The 20,032-nt window shown below is 36.9% G+C and overlaps 1 protein-coding gene across 2 annotated transcripts in view; it reads right to left on the reverse strand.

Annotated features, from left to right (window-relative positions):
• NRG4 (neuregulin 4) overlaps positions 1 to 20,032 on the reverse strand; it is a 59,377-nt gene that overhangs the window by 8,534 nt on the left and 30,811 nt on the right. Inside the window, exons 1-3 of one of the 2 annotated variants that reach the window (XM_013957234.2) lie at positions 15,300 to 15,338; positions 14,077 to 14,144; positions 9,843 to 9,936 (exon numbers count right to left, since the gene is read on the reverse strand). In XM_013957234.2, coding sequence (XP_013812688.1) covers positions 9,843 to 9,936; positions 14,077 to 14,086 — 104 coding nt within the window. In that variant the 5' untranslated portion in view covers positions 14,087 to 14,144; positions 15,300 to 15,338. Of the gene's footprint in view, positions 1 to 9,842; positions 9,937 to 14,076; positions 14,145 to 15,299; positions 15,339 to 20,032 lie in introns of those variants that run through there. The other variant, XM_013957233.2, reaches the window with a different exon arrangement.

The raw sequence follows: 20,032 nt of genomic DNA on the forward strand, positions 1-20,032 counted from the left end.
GTGTTTGCATTTGATCACTCTTGCTTTCAACTGAATGTAGGCTTGTGAAGGGAGAACTGATTTCTGGAATTATGCAAGTAATTCCTCAGTAATGCATTTACAAAAAACTTGACTAGTACACTAAAGTAGACTTAAAATTCATCTTAGACTTGCTGATTATCTCTTCCACGTTCTTGTTCTCTCATTTGAATTCTGATCCATTTTAATGGGCCATTCATAAGGAATCAGTGTAAAATCTCAACTATGACAGATTACATGAGGGAGAAAAAACCCAAATTCTGCTTTTAATGAGACCAGTAGTTCAAATGATACCAATATACATTCTACAAACATGCCAGTGAAACTTGAGACTTCATTTGTTCTTTACATGTTATACCTCAATGTAGAGTCAGTTTCCATTCAGGGCTGGATTTATTTGTAAAGTGGAGGGGTTAAAGAGCATGTAGCTCCCTTAGAAAGTCACAGCGTAGCATTTCTTCCAGTCAGGTAGGGTACCTACCAGACACTAGTCCTAGGCTTACCTTACTATAGAAAAGACTTGTATCCTACACTGTACTCTGTGGACCTAGACCTGAATTCATCACAATAAATATGGTCCTTTACTATTAAAAAAAAAATAAATGGCTTAGTAATTCATATTGAATCAAAAATATGTAGGTAGAAGCTAAACTAATCTTCATTTGTTTTATATTTTTCACTCATTCTGATAAGTTCTCTTAAGGAATTTACTGCATCGCAGCAAATGGAGGGCATTTCATCCAACCACTGCATTTCCCATGTATCTTTAAGTATGTAAATTTGTTTCCATCTATTTGTATTAGTAAAGATCTTGCTCCTTCTTGCTATTTCTGGCACTAGAGTCATAAGTCTGTGACATAAGCAATTTCAGGCTCCAGCTGAGGAAAATGGGCTGAACTCTGTAACATAAAGTTCTCAACTGCTATTGGCAGCTGCAAGGTATGATTTCAGGTCAGGGACAACAAGCACATGGGGAGGAACTGTCAAAGGAAAGATCTCTAGCATAGCTAAACCAGACCAATGGATCACTGTGAGCATACTACCATGCATGCCTGATACGTCTCCCAGAACCACTTTCTGTAGCCTATGGATTATTGTATTGGTACTACTGGTCTAAACTACTGCACAGAGAATTGCCATTTCTCTTAATTCCTTGCCTTTGAAAATAAGATAGAGGATTTGGACAATTTGTTGGAAAACCTGGATATAATTATCACCACATATTAAAGCTGTGTTACTGATTGAACTTCCTATTAAGGACAACATGAGACTTCTCAGAGTTGCTACATCTGACTGCTGGGAGAAGGAAGGGTAGGCAGACTGTGCTCTGATTGCTTGAGATAATGTTTCAGATATTAACTGTAAGTATAGTGGCATTTCAGTGGCCTATGTCTGAAATACCTGTAGACTATTTTAAGAATAGAAATGTAGTTTGAGTGGTGCATTGTTCTCTAGCAAGTAAGAGAGAAATGCTTTACAGAGCTGAATAGAAAAACAGGAATAGAAAATGGAATATAAATTTCATACAAGTATTCTTGAATACCAATCAAAACTGGAGAATGAGAGGCTAAAATGATAGGAGAAGGAAGAAATAAATAGGTTTTGGCATCAAACTAAAGCATATGGAAAAGTTCTAGAGAGTGAGTGTAAGGAGAAGGAAGTCAGTGGGCTAAAGGAAAAGTGAAGCAGCAGCAGGAGGAGGAAGAGACAGCCTTCCTAAGCAGAAGAGTTGCATAGCCAGGATTAAGGTTAAAAAGCTAGCGTTGGAGAACTACTGTGATACTGTAGGCTGAGCTGTCATGGAAGCAATACTTCTGTTCTGTTACAGACCATGGAAAAAATTGAGAATGTGATGAACAGTAAAGTAAAAAGGTCACTGAGATTTTAGCCACTTTCTAATAAAAGTAAAACAGAACCAGAGCCTTCAAAAGGCAAAGGAGCCAGAAAGCCTGGGATTTGTGAGGGGAAAACTATGGCCAATATGAATATAAAGCTACAGCAGAAGAAAAAGATCTATGCTAAAAATGCACACATGACTTCAGCTGACAAAGTTTCTAGCATGAACCCATTAATTTTTCCTGGATGCAATCTAAACAAATTCTTAAAATGTTTGTGGGTTTTTTTGTTTTTGGTTTTTTTTGACTTGCCACTCCACAGTAACTGGCTAACAGGGTGCAACGGAATTGACTAGGGATTACACAGCTACTGGTCCATAATGTCTCTAGGATGAACTATTGACACCCTCACTGAAAGGGGTTCCACACTATGTAGAAAATACCATCATATAACTTTAAAATGATGGTGGCTTTCCTAGAAACAGGAAAATCGAGGTCAGGTATCCCTTGGTTTCATTAACTTCTATAAACAAAATTATGGCTAATGTGATTCTACCAATAGGGTCTGCTGTTGTACAGTCAGGGCAATTCTGAAAATGGAAATGTTCAAATACTAGTTTGCACAAGTTCTTATGTAGTCATTAGTGCAGCTGTACAAAACAGGTGAAGGGCTATACTAAATATAAAAGCAACAAATGTCTTCAGACAGTCAAGAGAGGGAAGGGTTTCTACTGAAGTGCTTTACTGAAATGGGTTGGAAAGAAGACTTTAAGAATAAGCAGGAGCACTCAACCATAAGATCTGTTTGTCCTGTTGCATCAACAGACCTCTAGTAATTTCAGTAGAGTCACACACACAGTGACTGAGGCAAGACAGAAAACCAGCCTCCCATAAGCGTGTGGGCTACGAACATAATCCACACTGAGTGTCTATCTAGTGTCTCCTAGAGGTAGTTAGGCTTGCTATTAAAGGCTTTAAAAGTTGGTAGCAACTCATATTTGTAACAGATGCCTAAAAGTGGAACACAACTTAAGCATGACATGCTCACAGCTGTTCAATATGGCAGGCAAATGTGCCTTGCATTTCAAATGAATGTCTGCAAAAGACAGAGAAGCCTGTTTCTAAGCTATACTAAGAGGGAATTACACTAATCAAGTCTTGTGGTCACTAGGCCAGGTGTTGCTGTTGCACATGCTGTTTCAGCACATGCTGTCTGCTGGCTTTAAATAATCCTACCATGTGGCATTGCAAACTTGATTTTAAAAGGGGGGGGATTCTTTCCCCTTCTGAGAAATTAGAATTTCTAATTCCATCAGAGCTGGAAGACAACAGGCTTCAAATGTTTGAGTAAAGCTGTGAGGCTGGAAACTCATTTTGGATGGCATCCAGATTTCTGTTCTTCTACATACATGCAGGCACAGACGTGTGTGCACGTACAAGAATTGTGTGTGTAAATAGACCCATGCACATGTTTTTAGGGCTGGGTCACCTCATGTGACACAAGGTCATATACAAACTCAAGACAGGAGCTGTGCTATAGAGGAAACACAGATATAATGAATATATGTAAAGAAATCCACAGAATCTTTCAACATAGGGCATTTTATATTGATGCTGACATAGAATATTAATCAATACAAGGTGGAAGGAAATAAATTGCATCTGATAAGATGCCAGGGTTTGACCAGTGGGCCTGAAATTATACTGATCCTCTATGATCTGATCAGTAACTAAAACATAAGCATATTAGCCCGCCAATAAAACAAGGCATTACTGCAGTCTGTATGCAGCCACAGTTTATGAGACAGTGCAAATGATCCACTGCTTATCTGATATATGGTAAGAAGAGAAGACTTAATTTTCTTCTGGACTCTGAGGTGTGTGTCACAAGCAAATACGATCTGATAGACTTTAAAATTGGAACTAGATTTGATTCAAATATGCACATGGAATCTTATTTCTTAGTGTTACATAATAAGACTCTTGACTTTAGTTTTTCTTGGGTCAGGAAAAACCTGGATGCTTCTTGGTGAAAAAAGATGGCATGTAAATACAAAGCTTGGGGGGTGTGTGGGGGGGAAGAGGTTATCTGATTGTCAATTCAATTCAGGTCACATATCTGATTGATAGCTTAAAAATTGCCATAATCCTCAGTGTGTAGCAGGCTCTTAAATGTTGGCTGAATCCAGTCACTATAAACACATCCTATAAGTATGAAAAATATTAACTAAGGTTTTAAAATTTTAAAAAGCAATGACAGTTCTGATTGGAAGCCTTAAGGGGCTTTAAAAGTTTTGTGTCCAGAGAATTTTTGAAACTGCTACTTTGAATCTGCATTCATATCCATAGTGAGTAAAATAAAACTCTTACTCATGCTACTACTGGAGTGGAGTTGAGGGAATGGGTTATTTTTACCCTAGAACTCCCTTAGCTAAGTATTTATATGGCATGACTTACTATAATATCTGGTAATGTTATTCAATCCTTATTTGTCCTTGTAAGGTTCATTAAATACTTTTCAAACACAAATAGATAACATTGTATTTTCTATCTTTATGCCTCATTAAAAATAAATCTTAATATCGATATTTATGGCTGTATCTTAGGTATGCATTCTTACTCCTGCTTGTGCCTTTCAAGCTAAGGCTAAAATTGAAAAATACTAACTGGATACTTCATGTTTTCCAAGAGCCTGGGGTACTCAACAAGCATAGTTTCAGAGGTGGAGAAAGAGGAATAGCCCAGATGAATGCTAAGCCCTCCACTGGCTACTTGCACTGTGTGCATTGGAAGATTTACAGCACAGAGTATAATCCCTCTTTGAAAAAGCCATTTGAAAAAAAGAAAGAAGGACCCATCTTGGAGAAACAGCCAGACAAGGATTGGGGGGAGAGAGAGAGAAGGGATTTACATAGGATTCATAGGATTAGTATAAGAAAGGTGGAGGAAAGACTGAATGCAGTAGGAACAAAGTCAGGGAAAGTAGAAATACCCTTTAATTGTACATAGGAATTTCATGGAGACGGTTTCTAAGTCCTGCCTTTTTCCTTGCAGTACTTAACCAGAATACAACCTGAACCCACTGCTCTTTGCAGAATATAATCTCTTCCTCAAAAGGAAGAGCATTCACTGTTAACTTCTGCATGTACTGGCCTCAGAAGAGGAGATGTGTTTGTGTGGTTCTGTACCTGAATGAGCAATCATGCCAAGCTCTGGTGTCTACAAACTGAAAAATCCTCTTCAGAAAGCTAAGGTGACTGTATAAACTAGTAAGAATGAAATACTTCTGAAGTTCTGCAAAACAGAGGTAGTCTATTTAACTTTCTTCCCTCACCAAAGAGACTGTTCAACCATTCTGGGTACACTGGCTGTACTAGAATACCCATTCACCAAATCTTGATCGAGGCAGGATCAACAGATATTATCTGTATTCTTTATCTTGTCTGCAATCCAAAAGAAGCTACTTGCTTGGTTCAGCAGGGAATGTTACTGGTAAAGACTGACCAGAAACTGAGGTGCTGAAGTAGGCAGAGTCTCAGATTAAGCTCTGGTATAGGTTTTTTGTCCTCATACCCCTGGTTTGTTTTTCTGTATAACTTCTCATGATTTTGGTTCCCCTTTCATGGAGACTTGGACCAGAATATCAAAACCTACTTTTCTAACTGATGAAGGTTTTCTAGAAACTTGCTGCTCCTGAAAAATCCATCTTCATATGAAAGTATGGTATATTTATCAGGAAAAATTTGTGGATAAATAGCTTAAAGGAAGCTGTCTATATCCAGCAGACTTCCACAACTCCTAGAGTGACTGTGCCATACTGTCTTACATTTGGGTGCATCTAGCCTTGTGGCTTGCAAAAAAGATATAGTTGGAGCTGAGGTAGCAATTTCTAATGGACTACCCAGTACAAGTGTTTCCAGCTCCAGAATGTGAGCTATAGCCTGTGTTTCCATCCTTCTTGAGATGTAGGCCCCTTATTACAGGGAAAGGCTATCAATACTGGTGTGAGGAAAGAAAGACAGCACTCCACTTTGGTTTGTAAAGCAGGGGCATCTCCAGTGTCAGGACATACAATGAACACGGGGTTGGGGTAGAGAGCATCAGCCAGGAAAGGGACAAACTGTTGTGAATGCTGCTTTGATACAGTGCTGTGTGTATATATGAAAATACAGGAGTGTAGCTTTTTAACCAATGCAGATTAACTTGGCTCTTCTGAACCATGTGTATATGAAACCTTAACTCCTGTTCAGGAAACAAATACAGTAGGTCCTTGCCATTCCTTCTTCTAGCTTTCCTAACAAGAAAGCCAGGCCCTACCTGCCACTAGTGCCTCCTCAGATAAGGCTTTACAGGGAACTTGTACTCTGGTATATCTAAGATACCAGGTTACCACATTCTGCTGGTTGGCCTCTCTTATCCCTTCATCCTCTCTCTTGTTTTCACCCACCTAAGATCCCCCTTGTACCCTCAGATAACAGTTCAGATAGATACTTTCTAATGGAAAGAACCACTGACTGAAAAATACCCTTCTGACTTTCTTTAGCTATTATATGCTCAGGCTTCATTTGCACATAGGTTTACTAGTTACTACTTTATTGTGCATGTTAGAGGTGTTTCAGCTCAGTCTTAAATTGCAAAGATATCTGCATGAGCATTTCTGGAAAAACCTACAAAGTACTGCATACTTAGGCTATTTGGGAACAACCATATATCAGCTTAAAAACCAATCCTGGGACACATAATAATCATATCACACTTGTGCTCCAGGATCTTAAATGTTGACTGTGTATTGAGAAACTGCCACTTATTGGCTTCTGGTGCTACTGCTGTTTTTTTATTCAAATTTTGAACTTTATTTCTGGTATCAAATTTAAGAAATCACCTAGCTTTATCCCCAACATCTATTTCCCAAGCTCTGTATCAGTTTCTATAATAGGCAACCTTAAAATATTCTCATGGCTTGTAAAATCAGGGCTGACAGTACATTTTAGAGTAAGCATTATCTCTGTTCAGCTTTGAAAATGTTGAGTGCAAAAAAAAAAAAAGGCCACCCAAAACTTCTCTGAAATACAGAAAGAAGGTGCTCTCAAAAATCTGTCTTGTGTAAGACAAAAACAGAAATATCAGAACTTCCCCTCAGATAACAAAATCTAACTTAATTCTGCACTCCAGTAGCTAATGATTATGAGACAGCTGTACATTGGATACTGAGACAAACATCTTTCAGCCTTGTGTTTTATGATACACCTGAGGCACTGATTTTACATCTTTCTCTGTTCTGCTGCATGTTTATTTATCTAGGACATTTGAACATTCCGGTGTTTGAAGCTCACCTTGGATATGGTGACAGGTGCACCTTTTGCTGCTGAGGACATTAACTCAGTATTAGAAAAGGAACAGGGGAAGATGGCAGCTGAGCAGCTTCATGCTTTAACATACCTCAGGTGTATTTTAAATCTGCTAAAAAGGTAATCTGCAGAAATGGTCAACAAATTCTGTTTCTATTAAATCTCTATCATACATTCAGTTCTGAAGGGTAAAAATAACTGTGAAATGTCCAAAAGCAAACAGTGACTCCTGATACGGTAGCATGCTACAAAAAATATATTTCTAAAGAATAATGCAATTTCCCTATTTCTTAAGTTACTTCTGATGATGTTGCATGAGCTACTCTGCACTATGTTCAGCACAACACCTTTAAACATGTGTTTTAAGGTTGTGTGTGTGTGTGTGTGTTTGTCTTTTTGTTTTGTTTTTTTTCAGCTTTACTAGTCTATTCTTGTCCCATTTCAATGCTGTAATTCCAATGATTCAGCCTTTGATTCTAAAATTCTGACCCAATTTTTCTGTTGGCTGGAAGTGATCATTTGAGCAACGCTTGGAAGCTTTAGGTGGGATCCAGCAGTAACCTGTACTTAAAAACTTTGAGCGAGTGTGTGATGACGATGCCAGTCTTAAGGAAGTTTTAAAGCACCAAATATTTTTCTTAATTCTGTTGAATAATGATGCATTTTTTTCTGTTGTTTCTATTCACATCACTGCTGATTACTAAGATATCTGTGTGTAAACAAAACCTTTCTCATCTATAATTAGCCGCCTTCTCTGACTGATTAAGGGACATGCTTAGAATGAGGACATTCTTAAATAGAAGGCTTCTATTTAAATCCATATAACTTCATAATCAAACATTAGATACACAAGAGAAATACTTGATAATTTAAATGCAATAAGATTGCCTGAGTATAACAGAGATGCTCTTAAGATGTTACTTTTCTGCTTCAGCAGATTATAAAATCCTCTAGCACCTGAATTATAAGTGACTTCATTTAGAACTCTTCTTAAAGTGGAAATTGTCTATGCTTACTAGCTTGTGTTGCTAAAGAATGAATGTCCTCAGTATTTGTTACTTTATATTTACAGCTATTGCATCAAATATATAGTTTCTAAGTACCTTTTCTCAATCAGTACTAGTATGTGTAATGAGGAAGGTATAACTGAAGCTATTCGGTCTAAACATTCTATTTTCTAGCAAATATTTCAATATCAAGAAGGAACTCCTGCTTAAAAAAACCTGCACTTTTCAATATGTTTTACTCTGTGCATGTGTGTAGTTTTCATTTTACATCATGTAAAGTATTTGAGGTCTCATACAGGTAAAAGTTTGTACCTGGGGTACAAGTTTGAGCTCTAGTAGTTAGAACAAATCATTATAATCAAGCATTCCTGAGTTTTGTCCTCTTCTCTGGATACGATTCTTTTTATGACATCAGACAACACACTTCATGACAGTGATGTGCTGTGTATATCTTTAAATGAGCATTTACCACAAAACTCTCTTTTCCCCCCTCATCAGCTGTATGAGTTTACATGCTTGAGTTCACAAGCTTAGATTGAGCTGTCCCAAATAAACCAAAAGAAAGATCTACTTGAATTGGGAGTTTCTTAAAAGATTGTTTTCCTCTTCAACTGTTTCATCCTATTACCATAAGTTATAGCTCAAGGTTGAAAGATATTACAAGAAAATAAAAAAGGCAACAGAAGTTGCCAAGGGAATAGAAAGGTGGTATCCTTAAATGTATGTAATAGATTTCGGAATGCCTTTTTAGTATATTAAGTAAATCCATTACATTAACCATAACTTATCTTGATGAATAATTCCAAATTAGTAAATGCAAAACCAAGAAAAATGAGAACTTAATCAGGTATCTTATGTCTTTGTATATAATAGAATAAAAGGATAGGGTTGTATTCATGCATGAAAGGGATCCACATGCAAAAGACAGGAAGTATTTCTTTATCCACAGTGTGCTACATGGGCTCCAAAAGGGAAAATGGTCCCATAAACTAATGGTGTAAGAAGTATCTGCATAGGCTGCCTTCATATTTCTTTAGCAAGTAGTCCGGGGTGTCACTTTTAAAAGCTGCCCTCTGAGTGTTTCAGTGAGATTCAGAGGACACAGTAAGTCTTGAATTATGTGTGTCATCTCCCCTGCTCCCACCAAGAAATGATTATATTCCTTTTTGTGCCTTCTCATTTTGTTCAGGTCATGCCATTTTTGTGTTTAAAAAAATTTTTTTGCAATATAATTCACCTAAAAGAAAAACGGGGAATGTACTTTGCCTTCCTGAATGCCTCTGCTACAGTCTGTTCTCCATGAGGCAAAGGGTATTTTGTTCCTTTCTGTACTGTAATGAGGGGAGGAAATATGGCTCTAAATATAGATATCATCCTGAATGCATACATAACTGAGTACAGTCACATCTGTCAAACAGCCACTTTTACCCAAGTATATGTTTGTTTTTCTAATATTGCCATCTCTCTGTGAGCTAGATTATTAATCTTAGCAAGAATTAATGAATTTGGGACAGCCATAGGTAATATGCATTTCTTCATATAATATTCTAACAGTAATTTCTTGAGCAAAATGGAGAAATAGTCTTTAAACAGCTCCTGTTGCATGTTTAAACACAAATTCTAGTTTTGCTGACCTGCAGAATGGACTGGATACAGTAGGAATCATATAACAAATTCCTCCATTTAGACAAAAAGATCCATAACTGGTGCCACAGAGTTCTTCATGATCTAAAAAATAAAACCAAAACAAACAGAGAAAAACAGACTTACATACTTCCGTGAATAAAAGGAAATCTTAAATTATACTCTTTTTTGGGGGGAGGGGAAGGAGGAAGGGTGCTTTCTAAAAACCCTATAAACAAGTAAGGAATCACTCTTGCCTTCCAGGCCAGCAGCATATAGCACTGTCTGTCTTACAGAATTGTTTTATATGCCTGTATAAAAAAAGACTGCAAATGTATCACCATACCAAATATCAAGCACCAAAATTATATGAATAAATGTAAACAATTTCTTTTGCAATGAGAGGAACTTCTGAATTCTCCACTACATTATTTCTTTCGTGACCACAGACCATACTGAGTACAGTGATTCACATGCTTACCTCTACGAAGTCTGGCTTGTACTGTTCCCGTGGCACAAACTGTCTTTAGCTTAGCTAGCTTCTGTGAGAGAATCAGAGTCAGTATAGATAATCCCACAATACTTCCAGCTGTGGACCAGGGCATTCTGAGAGTGCTTTAGGCCGTATCAAGAACAGGATAATTGCCCAATTGGGTGCTACCAGTTTTGTCCCAATCGGCTGAGAACCTAGCCTGTTAAGTGTCACTGATGCAGAAAACTGCCTGTTACAATGTAATTTCCAACAAGTTTTTTTTTTTTAATATGCTTCTTCTATGAATTGTTAATGTTAAACCCAATAAGGCATTCTAATAAAACATCCAGTCCAGGATACTGATGTTGGCATTCATAAAGCAATTGTTCATTTTATGCTTAAATGGCATATCTAAATGCAAAATTTCACTATCTTAGAAAGCAGTCTAAATTTGGAAGTTGGACTGCATATATTCATGGTATGTTTAATATGTCAGTAACTTTTTTGTTGTTTTTTTTTAATATATATATTCAATCTTATTAAACCACTACCTCAGTCAAAAGAAAAGTAGAACAGTCTTCTGACATCACAAGCCTGAGAATTGTGTTACCTCACACCTTAGGTGTTGTTTATGCTGTTATTTCTTCCAGAAGTTCTGAAAATAAGAATTCAGCTGTCTCACTACTTATGTATAGAAGATGTGTTCTGTACAAAATAGTGTTTAAAAGAAATTAAGAATTTCACTTTTTTTATTTGTTCTTCAGGAAACAGAGTTGGTGTTCCCCTTTAGTCTTAAAGATAACGTGAGGAAGTGTGGCTATAAGACATCCTACATGAGAGGGAGCTTCTCTAGGCTCTGTGCATAAAGTAGGCATGACACTTTTAAGAGTACTTGGAAAGTTTAGCTACTCTTAACCCCGCGCAACAGATGTGTTGTGCATCCTGTTATCAACTGGATCATCCCTAGTCATTCCACTCTCCCAGTCTTTTCATACATTCTTGCATTTCCACAATGGCATGTTGACACAGGAGTGTCAATTCTATCACTTTAAGACCAAGGCAGCTATACCGAGAGTTCAACAGGAATTCAGTTTCATGTCCATGTTATCAAAGTGCTAGGATTCAAAAGGTAATTGGACATCTTTGCACATGTGCAGTTACATTAAGGGAGCTAGAGAGTGGAATTAAGGCTGGAAAGACTGCTCATATTTGACCTTGGTGTACTGGCACAGGATGTGGCACAACAGAAAACTGTTCAGCCCTATCCTGTTAAAAGTTAAATGGAAATTTATTTTAACTCTTAAAGCTTTATGTGCTTGCCTACTGTCAAATCATTTACTGCAAGTTCACTATCAAGTCTCTTAAAATTATTTTGCATGGGTAACAATATATTTTTAATAGGAATAAAATGGCAATAGAAAAAACAAGTAGGCTTTTAATACAAGAACTATAAATTATTTAATTCTAGTCTATTCAAATACAATGAAACTTTTGTAACAGTTTAATTAGATTGAAGGCCTTGTCCTTCATTAAATGAAAAGAGAAGATATGGAATACATATTGTATCAGGATTTCTATCCAATTTTAAGAAGAGAGAAGAGGTAAACATGTAAGTCTCAACACTGACCTGCTCTCAACTCCCTTAAACATCTGAGGGAGCTAAGTGTTGCTGAAATTCTAGCAGATGGAAGGGCCAGCCAGTGGAAGGTAGGCCCCATAGAAACATGCCTTTGGGCAGGTCATGGAAAGCCTTCAGAAAACTTTCATGAGTATTAATGTGAACTTCTTAACCCCTCTAAACTCCTGCTGTATGGTTCTACACCTTTTCTTCATCTTTATGCAGAAGTAGGCCTGGCTCCCTGTCTCATACTGGAATAGCAGTATAGTATCAAAGAAAACTAGATGCCTCAGTCATGCTCACAAATGTTCTGAAATCTGCAAGATTCTCTCTCAATTATGGTGTGATTTGCATATTAAGGACTAGCTCTGCAGTCCAACTAGACATTTCTCTATTCTGCAAAATGCTGCAGGCACTCTGGCTTAGGCCTGTTAGGGAAAGGTGAGAAAGAGAACAAAAAGTGCATAGGAAGCCTTTAAAGCCTTTTAGACTGTAATTACAGACAATTTCTCTGTGCTGTATGCTATTTCTTTCTAGAGATGGACATCTTTCCAATCCTAAAGGAAAAATGATAACATTAATTTTACCAGTAATGGGGTACTTGAAGAAACCTCTGTATGTTCATGTAGGTCAGGTGCCCCATCACCTATCCAATTGTACTTTTCAGTAATTCTATTCTGAGCATTAATCATTTGCTACTACTTATTAAAAGTACCGGAGTAACGCTGTATAGAGTAGACCACACACTTAGGAAGGGTAGGGGGGAGAAAATTCAAGATGTAATGCTAAAAGCAACTTATTAATTACTAATTAGTAGTGGGTTTTGGTATTATTCAACACTGTTACTGTAATCCATACCTGCTTTACTTAAATGCAGTAGCCTGGACCAAGTTTGAAAGCTATAGCTCTATTTATAGGTGGGAGTGTATGAAAGCAACAGTTTATCCCTTTAAATTTATTGTCAATGACACTGAAAAATATAATGAAGTATCAGAAGGGGTTCAATACAAGGAAAACCTCAGTTGCATTAGCATCAGGGAAGCCTGACTCCTCAGAGTAAAGCTTATGTTGTAGGTCCTCTAATCTGCTGCCGAGATAAACTCACATAACCAGAATTGCTATCTCTGTTTTTATTTTGATTCTATTAGGCCTGCTTGATAGAGAAATCTGTATTTGATTTAGAGAGAATGTGTTACGGTTTTTTTATGAGTTAAGTTAATAAATCACTTTAAGCATATAATTGCAATTTTAGATTAAAAAGTCAAATGTATACTACACTGACTAGTATAATCAAGATAGAAAAATTTAACAAGTCAAGTGACAATGGGTAATTAAAAAAATATATATATATATAACCTTTCAATTAATACCACTGTAGAAATGCTGTTTTACATCATGCATATCTGTATTTTGATATATCCTTCTATTTGAGAGATTAAATGTTATTTTAACCTTTTTTTTTTTTTTTTTTTTTTGCTGATGGCAAGGAGAACCTGGGGAATGAAACAAGATTGTTCCTGATAACTATAGACTATGAATAGTTAAAACTGGCAGAGGTAATAGCAGCCTCCAAATACCCTGATTTTTTTCAAGTATTCTTTTTGAGGATATGCACAAAACCCTGCCCCTATACTATCTTGTCTGTTCCCAGTTAAACTTTTGTAACCTGAGTGTTCTTTCTTTAAAAAGAAAACAAACAAACAAACAAATGTTCAACACCACCTTAATTCCCAGAGAGCCAAAATGGCCCTGATAATCCGTATGTTGACTCAGCTGTCTAGCCTTGTCCAGAGGCTAAACTACTATAGACTGCCTAAGCTTGAAGTCTGCTTAAAAAAAAAAAAAAGGAGAGGGGGAATGTTGACAGAAGATAAAGGGGCTGCTTCATGCTTCCTGACTTACAAGCAACTTTGGTCTGTATGCTAATCAATCCCAAAAGCTGAGATATTAGGACTGACCGTAGCAAACTTTCCATAGAGAACTTGTAGCACTGACTGGTGAGCACTAGTTTGTTGGCTAGTAAGTGAAGATGGCTCTGTGGAGCAGTTGTGATGTTCCCAGTGACAGCTGTTGAAATCAATGCAATTTTTAATGAATTCTACACACATGCACATACACTCTAACACCCTGAGCAAAAAGACTTGAAAGAAATTACCTGTTCGCATATTATTCTGACAGCAACTTTTATTCTTGTTGTCAGAGGCTATTCTTCTAAAACAGCACCTAAAGACAAACAATTACATTTAGCATGTTTTTATTAATCCTATTATTTCCTCCCCCACCTCTGTTCTGACTAAATAGGTATATTAATGCATCTTTCAGTGTTGCTGCTAAGGCACTTGTTGTACTTTTACAGCAATATACTGTTACATTACATGTAGTTTCATTAATTCACAGTTAACGGCAAACATTCAAGTGCACTGTCCAGTTCAGTGAACCTTTAAGAGCACTGCTACAGATTAAAAACAAATTTGCACTAAGACATGTTTAAATGATGAAAAACTTGAAAAACTGTGCTGTGGTTATTCAGAATTGTAATACCTCATGCTTTAGAAAATCTACATTATATCTCTGGCTAGCTAATTAAATTGTCATTTGTGCCTTGAAAATCAGTGCATATAATGAGCCAGTCCTCAGACTGACATAATTATACCCTCGGGTAAGATCTTGATGGTAGAATTTTTGCATTTCACAAATAAGAACTTTCTGATTTATAATTTCTTGGAGAGAGTGTGTGTATTTCACTTGAGTGTTTCTTGTGCCTGGACATCAGGTGAAATTAGTAATCTAGCCTTACCAGAGAACTTACCAGAACTCAGCAAGGTCTAGACTTGGACAATTATTTTTAAAATATGGAATATGAACTCTGGACAGAAATCAATCTTCACTTGACAGAGATAAAAAGAAACTTATCCTGTGGACAGGCCAACTCTATCTACCATCACTATATTTTTGTTTTCTTGTATGGCATTCAGTTGTGTAGCCAAGGTTTACTAAAGCAAATAGGTCACTGAACAGGTTCTTACTCCTCAATGTTTGCTTTTTTATTTCTTAATTTAAAAATGTACATGCTATTCTTAAAACTTAAAAATAAACTTAAAAATATTTAGGCAAACTGTCCTATATTGGAAGAAATGGAGAAATGCAGAGGAGTAAAAGAAGCCTTATTTATTTCACCTTTAAAAAGAGATGGAGTATTTATTCTCCCTGTACCATCTATCTGAAAGTTCTTTCTCAATTAAATGACTTTTAACCATCAAATGATCAAATAAAATTAATTGACTTTACTAAAAATAATTGCCTACACTTCAGTCTTTAATAGTACAAAAGAAACTTTCTGTAGATGCCCATTCCAAAAATGTAAATACTTGTACTTACTGAATAAGCAGACTGTTCTGTTTTTCATGGGACCTTAAATGGCTTCTCTAGTTCTTTGTGTCCTGTCGATACAGGGAAATCTGAAATGGCAGTTCCCTGCGATTCCAGGCTGTAACAGCAAGGTCCCCACCCAAAGGCTGGCCTGCTCTTGGGCTGTCTCTTGGTTTGTGTACACAACCAAGCACAATTAAAATAGCATGTGGCACCAAGAAACAAACCAGCATGATTCAGTAAGGAATTAAAATCCTGGGGGGGTTGTCTGTTTTCCCCTCAATAAATAAATCATCCTGGAGCTGCGTATTTTCAGCAGCCAAGATCTGGATTCCAATGTACTGCTAAAGCTTCAAATTTACAGGATGATATAGTGCAATGTGGGTGAGGTTGCAACAAACACACGTACAAAGGCCAAGTATGGACTAGTGTAACACCCCATTATACTCACAGAATCATGTGCATATTCTTCTAGAATTACCAGTACTGCAATTTATAGTTGAATGCAAAACATTCATGTAATGCAATTCATATAAACTGCATCATAAAAACAATAGGCTGCAGCCAAGAAACTGATTAAAAGATCTATTTTATTAAACAGTTCTTTTAAATTTACCTTCCCCTTTTCTCAGAATGTGCCACAAAACTACATAATATCCAATACTCTTAAAACAGAATAGGATATATATATATAAAATAGTATATAAATAGGATATATAACCTAAATTTCAGACTTTACCAGATTTAATTAGGCTGTGGTCCCTCAAACTGCCAAAATAACTGGATTTTGCTGCTGCCAAAAGGAGATTTCGTATCTCCTTTCCTTCATCTCATTGCCAGGTATGTATCCCTCCATCTCTCCGGTGCTGCTGCTGGTGCATGTTGAACCTTTTAAGGAGATGATTAAACCTACTGATGCAGCAGCAAACTCCTTGGGGGAAGCTGGCAAACTATACAAACTATAAACCAAGTGCAGAGAAGAAGAGGGCTTGAGGAAGGCTATGGAACTACTGTGTGGTTGTTTGTTTCCCCCCCCCCCCCCCCAAACTTTAATTTGCCCACATACTTAAAGAAGTGGCGGCAGGAGGGAAGCTGGGTGTGTGTGTTCCAAGAGAGAAGGGCAAATACTTCCTAAAAACAATCCAAGGGGATGCCTGTGTGTATGCATAATTCTATTCTGTGTTTAAGTTCTGATCATAAGTATTGCAATTTGGGGTTAAAGATAATGTTTAGAAGAGATGTTGCTGACAACATAATTTTTTAAGACAACTGGTAAGTAAATCATTAGGCAGTCATGTATTTATATGTAAGTGTTTTTCTCTGGAGTGTTTCACTCTTATTAGAAGTTTAAATATGTATAACAAATCAGAGTTCTAAAAAGAATAGACTGGACTCTGCCTCCTTAGAAAAATATGCTGATACATTGGAAGGAAAAAGAAAATCTATAGTATAAATTGTTGCTAAACTTTATACTAATTTGTTTACATCTGAACACTGAACTGGCACTTGCAACACAAGGGATCATTTGTGCATCTACCCAACATTTTCCATACTCAATGTCTTATTTTAAGACATGGTTGTAATATATGCCCACAGAATTAAGGAATGCAATTCTATACGTGCTCAAATATTTGTTGCATTATCTTGGGAGCTGTTGGAAAGATTTCTTCCTCTATCAAGTTTGAGAATATTTTAATCTGAAATTGAAAATATAACTATTTTATTCTGTCAGTTTACTTTGAAAGAATTTCAGATGTCTATCCAAAGCATAGCCGATCTTCAACAAATACAGTCTCAGTAGGATCCTCTGTTGTTTACCCTTTGTCCTAAATCTTTGTCATCTGAACTGAAATTAATAACACATTGTTTTAAAGATTACAGTATGTACATTAAAATTGTCATCAATGTACACTGCAGTGATACTATTTCAGCCTCTTCAATTACTTGAAAGTTCTGTGCTTCTTTATCTTCATATTCTGGATCTGTTAACAAGGGCATTAGTTCAGGAAAGGATTTAAATCACATGTTTAGGATTAGCCATATCCTAGTCCTATTTAAATCACTAAGTTAACAGTGTGTTGAAGTACTTTGCTGAACTGGGCCTATGAAGCATGAACTCTATGTATACGTGTGTTCTGCTGAATGCTGCAAGTATGATGGAAATAATGGGTTACTGCTCTGTGGTGGAGAAACCGCAGGTTAAAGTGAGCCACCCAGGAAAATTAATACACTTAATGCTTCTTGGGCACTTCAGCGTTAGGGGAAACAATGGTTTGGGGGGGGTGTTTTGTTTTTTGATTGTGGGGACTGCTAACGGACTTCCGGGCAGATCGAGGACTCCCTGAGACACAAAACTGCATTGAAGGTATGCGATGGGTTCAGTTCTTTAGCAGAAATACATGCTAACTATATGGCTGTATTGGAGGCTGGGAAAAGTTTTCTGAACAAAAGACTCATTAGATTTATCTTTAAAAGAACCCACGTGCATTACTCCCCACGTACCTTCAACAGTGAATCCTTTCTGTCACTCATTTCTTGTGTACTTTTAACGGCTAGCTATTCTAAGCATCCATGAGATGCAGAATCTCCAAAAGATGATAACTGGAAGTCTTAATGAGCACAGGCATATAAAAAGAATGCACTGAACAAATATTTGTTTTTATTTTGTGGTTCTTTGCTATCTGAACAGTCTCAGTGTCCACATAAGCTCTCCCCTCAAAATAAGATCACTTCAATTACCTGATTATTTCAAAAATACACTTTGTTGCTCATTTAGATTAGGTTGTACCTAACAGCTTTGTTCAACAATTGGCTTTTACTGCATTATGAATTCCTAAATTTTTTTTTAAGACTAAAAGAGGTAAAATCTCATTCTGTCTCCATACAGAATTCAAATATTTGTTTACTGAAAAAATAGAGGATAGTATTTTCAGGAATTGGGCTATCCACTAGTAGGCTAATTAAACTTAAATTTCATTTTGAGATATGTTCCTGTTATCTATCAAGTAGAGAGTAGTCTTCCATCAGCATTAAAGTAAAATACACCTCAAACTGCTTGAAAGAGGACAGATTATTGTCCTAATTGGGTAGCTCATTTTGTGCTTTATAAGGAAGAGCATAGAATGAAGAAGGGAGTCTCCAGTGGAAACAGTGATTGCCACTGTCCTTGTCTTTCCACTTCTCTAACACACTTCCATGAAAGAGCCAAATTGTCAAAGGCTTTGAAGGTAGGACCTAACAATAATGAAGTAATAACCCAGCCAGACATTGGATTCGTGCAAATTTTCTACAAAGTTTACAGTATGAGTAGTTTGTTGGTTTTTTTTTCCTCAAAGCAGCAACAGCACAGCTGTGAAAGCCTCTGCAGCAGCCTGCCCAGTTAATGAGCTGTATCCCACTACTGCCATCATTGGAAAGCTCAAAAGTTCACCAATTCCTAGTCTCACGAGTTGCAAACAATACTGTTTTTCTTTCAATATAGAATTCTTATTGTGAGGTTTGTGATCTGAGTGCAAGAAGATCAAAAGGGTGGCAAGCTGCTTGTGGCTGTAAAAGAACATTATTTTTCCTCCTCTTTTTGGCCAGTAAAATCCCTTCAGAAGCATGGAATAATGCTTAAACTACTCTGATCTGTATCAGCTGTAGTCTTAATATGGGAGTACCTTAGGAGTTGAGTCCAGCTACTAGCTGCTTTTAGGTTTACATTAGCTATGCACAAATCTTAAGTGGGAAAACAGTCAAGTGACACATACATTTTAATATGAGTTTAAACAAGTTGTACATACAAGATTTTTTCTAATATAGTAAATTTCCTGTTATACGCATGCAGAACGCATCAGTGATAACTGTTTTATTAACAATGTATATAACATAATACACTTGTATGTATAGCAGCATGATATAACTATATAATCTATATATAATGCCGATATTATAAATAATTTGTTTTCTATAGATAACCCTCTAAAACATGTAAGGCACTTCTCCTTGGAAGAAGATCATTGTCACTTCTGAAAACCAGTATTCAGAAAGAACAAGTGACAACTATGAAAATCTTACACTACCAGATTTTTCTGTGAGAAGCAGTAATCTTTTTTAAACAAACCTTCCAATAATCTCTATTGTTAGTCAACAATTCTTCTCATTTCCAGTAAATTCAGTAGCTGTTTTTCAGTGCAAGTGGGACTGTGATATCAGGTACTGCAGACTTCAACCCTTGTTTAGCTTAATCTTTCAAATAATAATCTACACTATACAGACAGCATTAAAAGAAATCATCATTAAGGGAGAAAACATTTGTTTGTTTCTCACTGTAGTGCTCCTTCACACTGAATTGTGAATTATTCCAGGATACTATGCCCAGTCTTAGACTGTTAAAAGGAAATACTTTAGGTGTAGCAATTTTTGTATTCCCAAATGTCAGCTGGCAGAGAAAAGCTGGAATAATCTAGTTTGCAGATGACATCTAACTGGAGGGAAAAGCCAACACGCTTGAGGGCAAAGCTGCCTTTCAGGAGAACCTAGACAGGCTGGAGGATGGGCCTCCAGGAGCCTTATGATATTAATTGGGTGCTAATGTGGAGTCCTGCACTTGGGAAGGAATAACCCCTTACAACACGACAGGCTGGGGACTGACCAGCTGGGGGGCAGCTCTGCTGCAAAGGCTCTGCAAGCTGCACATGAGCCCTGGCAGCAAAGGGGGCCACCAGCATCCTGAGCTGCATGAACAGGACTGCAGCCAT

This window comes from Apteryx mantelli, chromosome 15 (genome assembly GCF_036417845.1).
Source record: "Apteryx mantelli isolate bAptMan1 chromosome 15, bAptMan1.hap1, whole genome shotgun sequence".
Lineage (NCBI taxonomy): Eukaryota > Metazoa > Chordata > Aves > Apterygiformes > Apterygidae > Apteryx > Apteryx mantelli.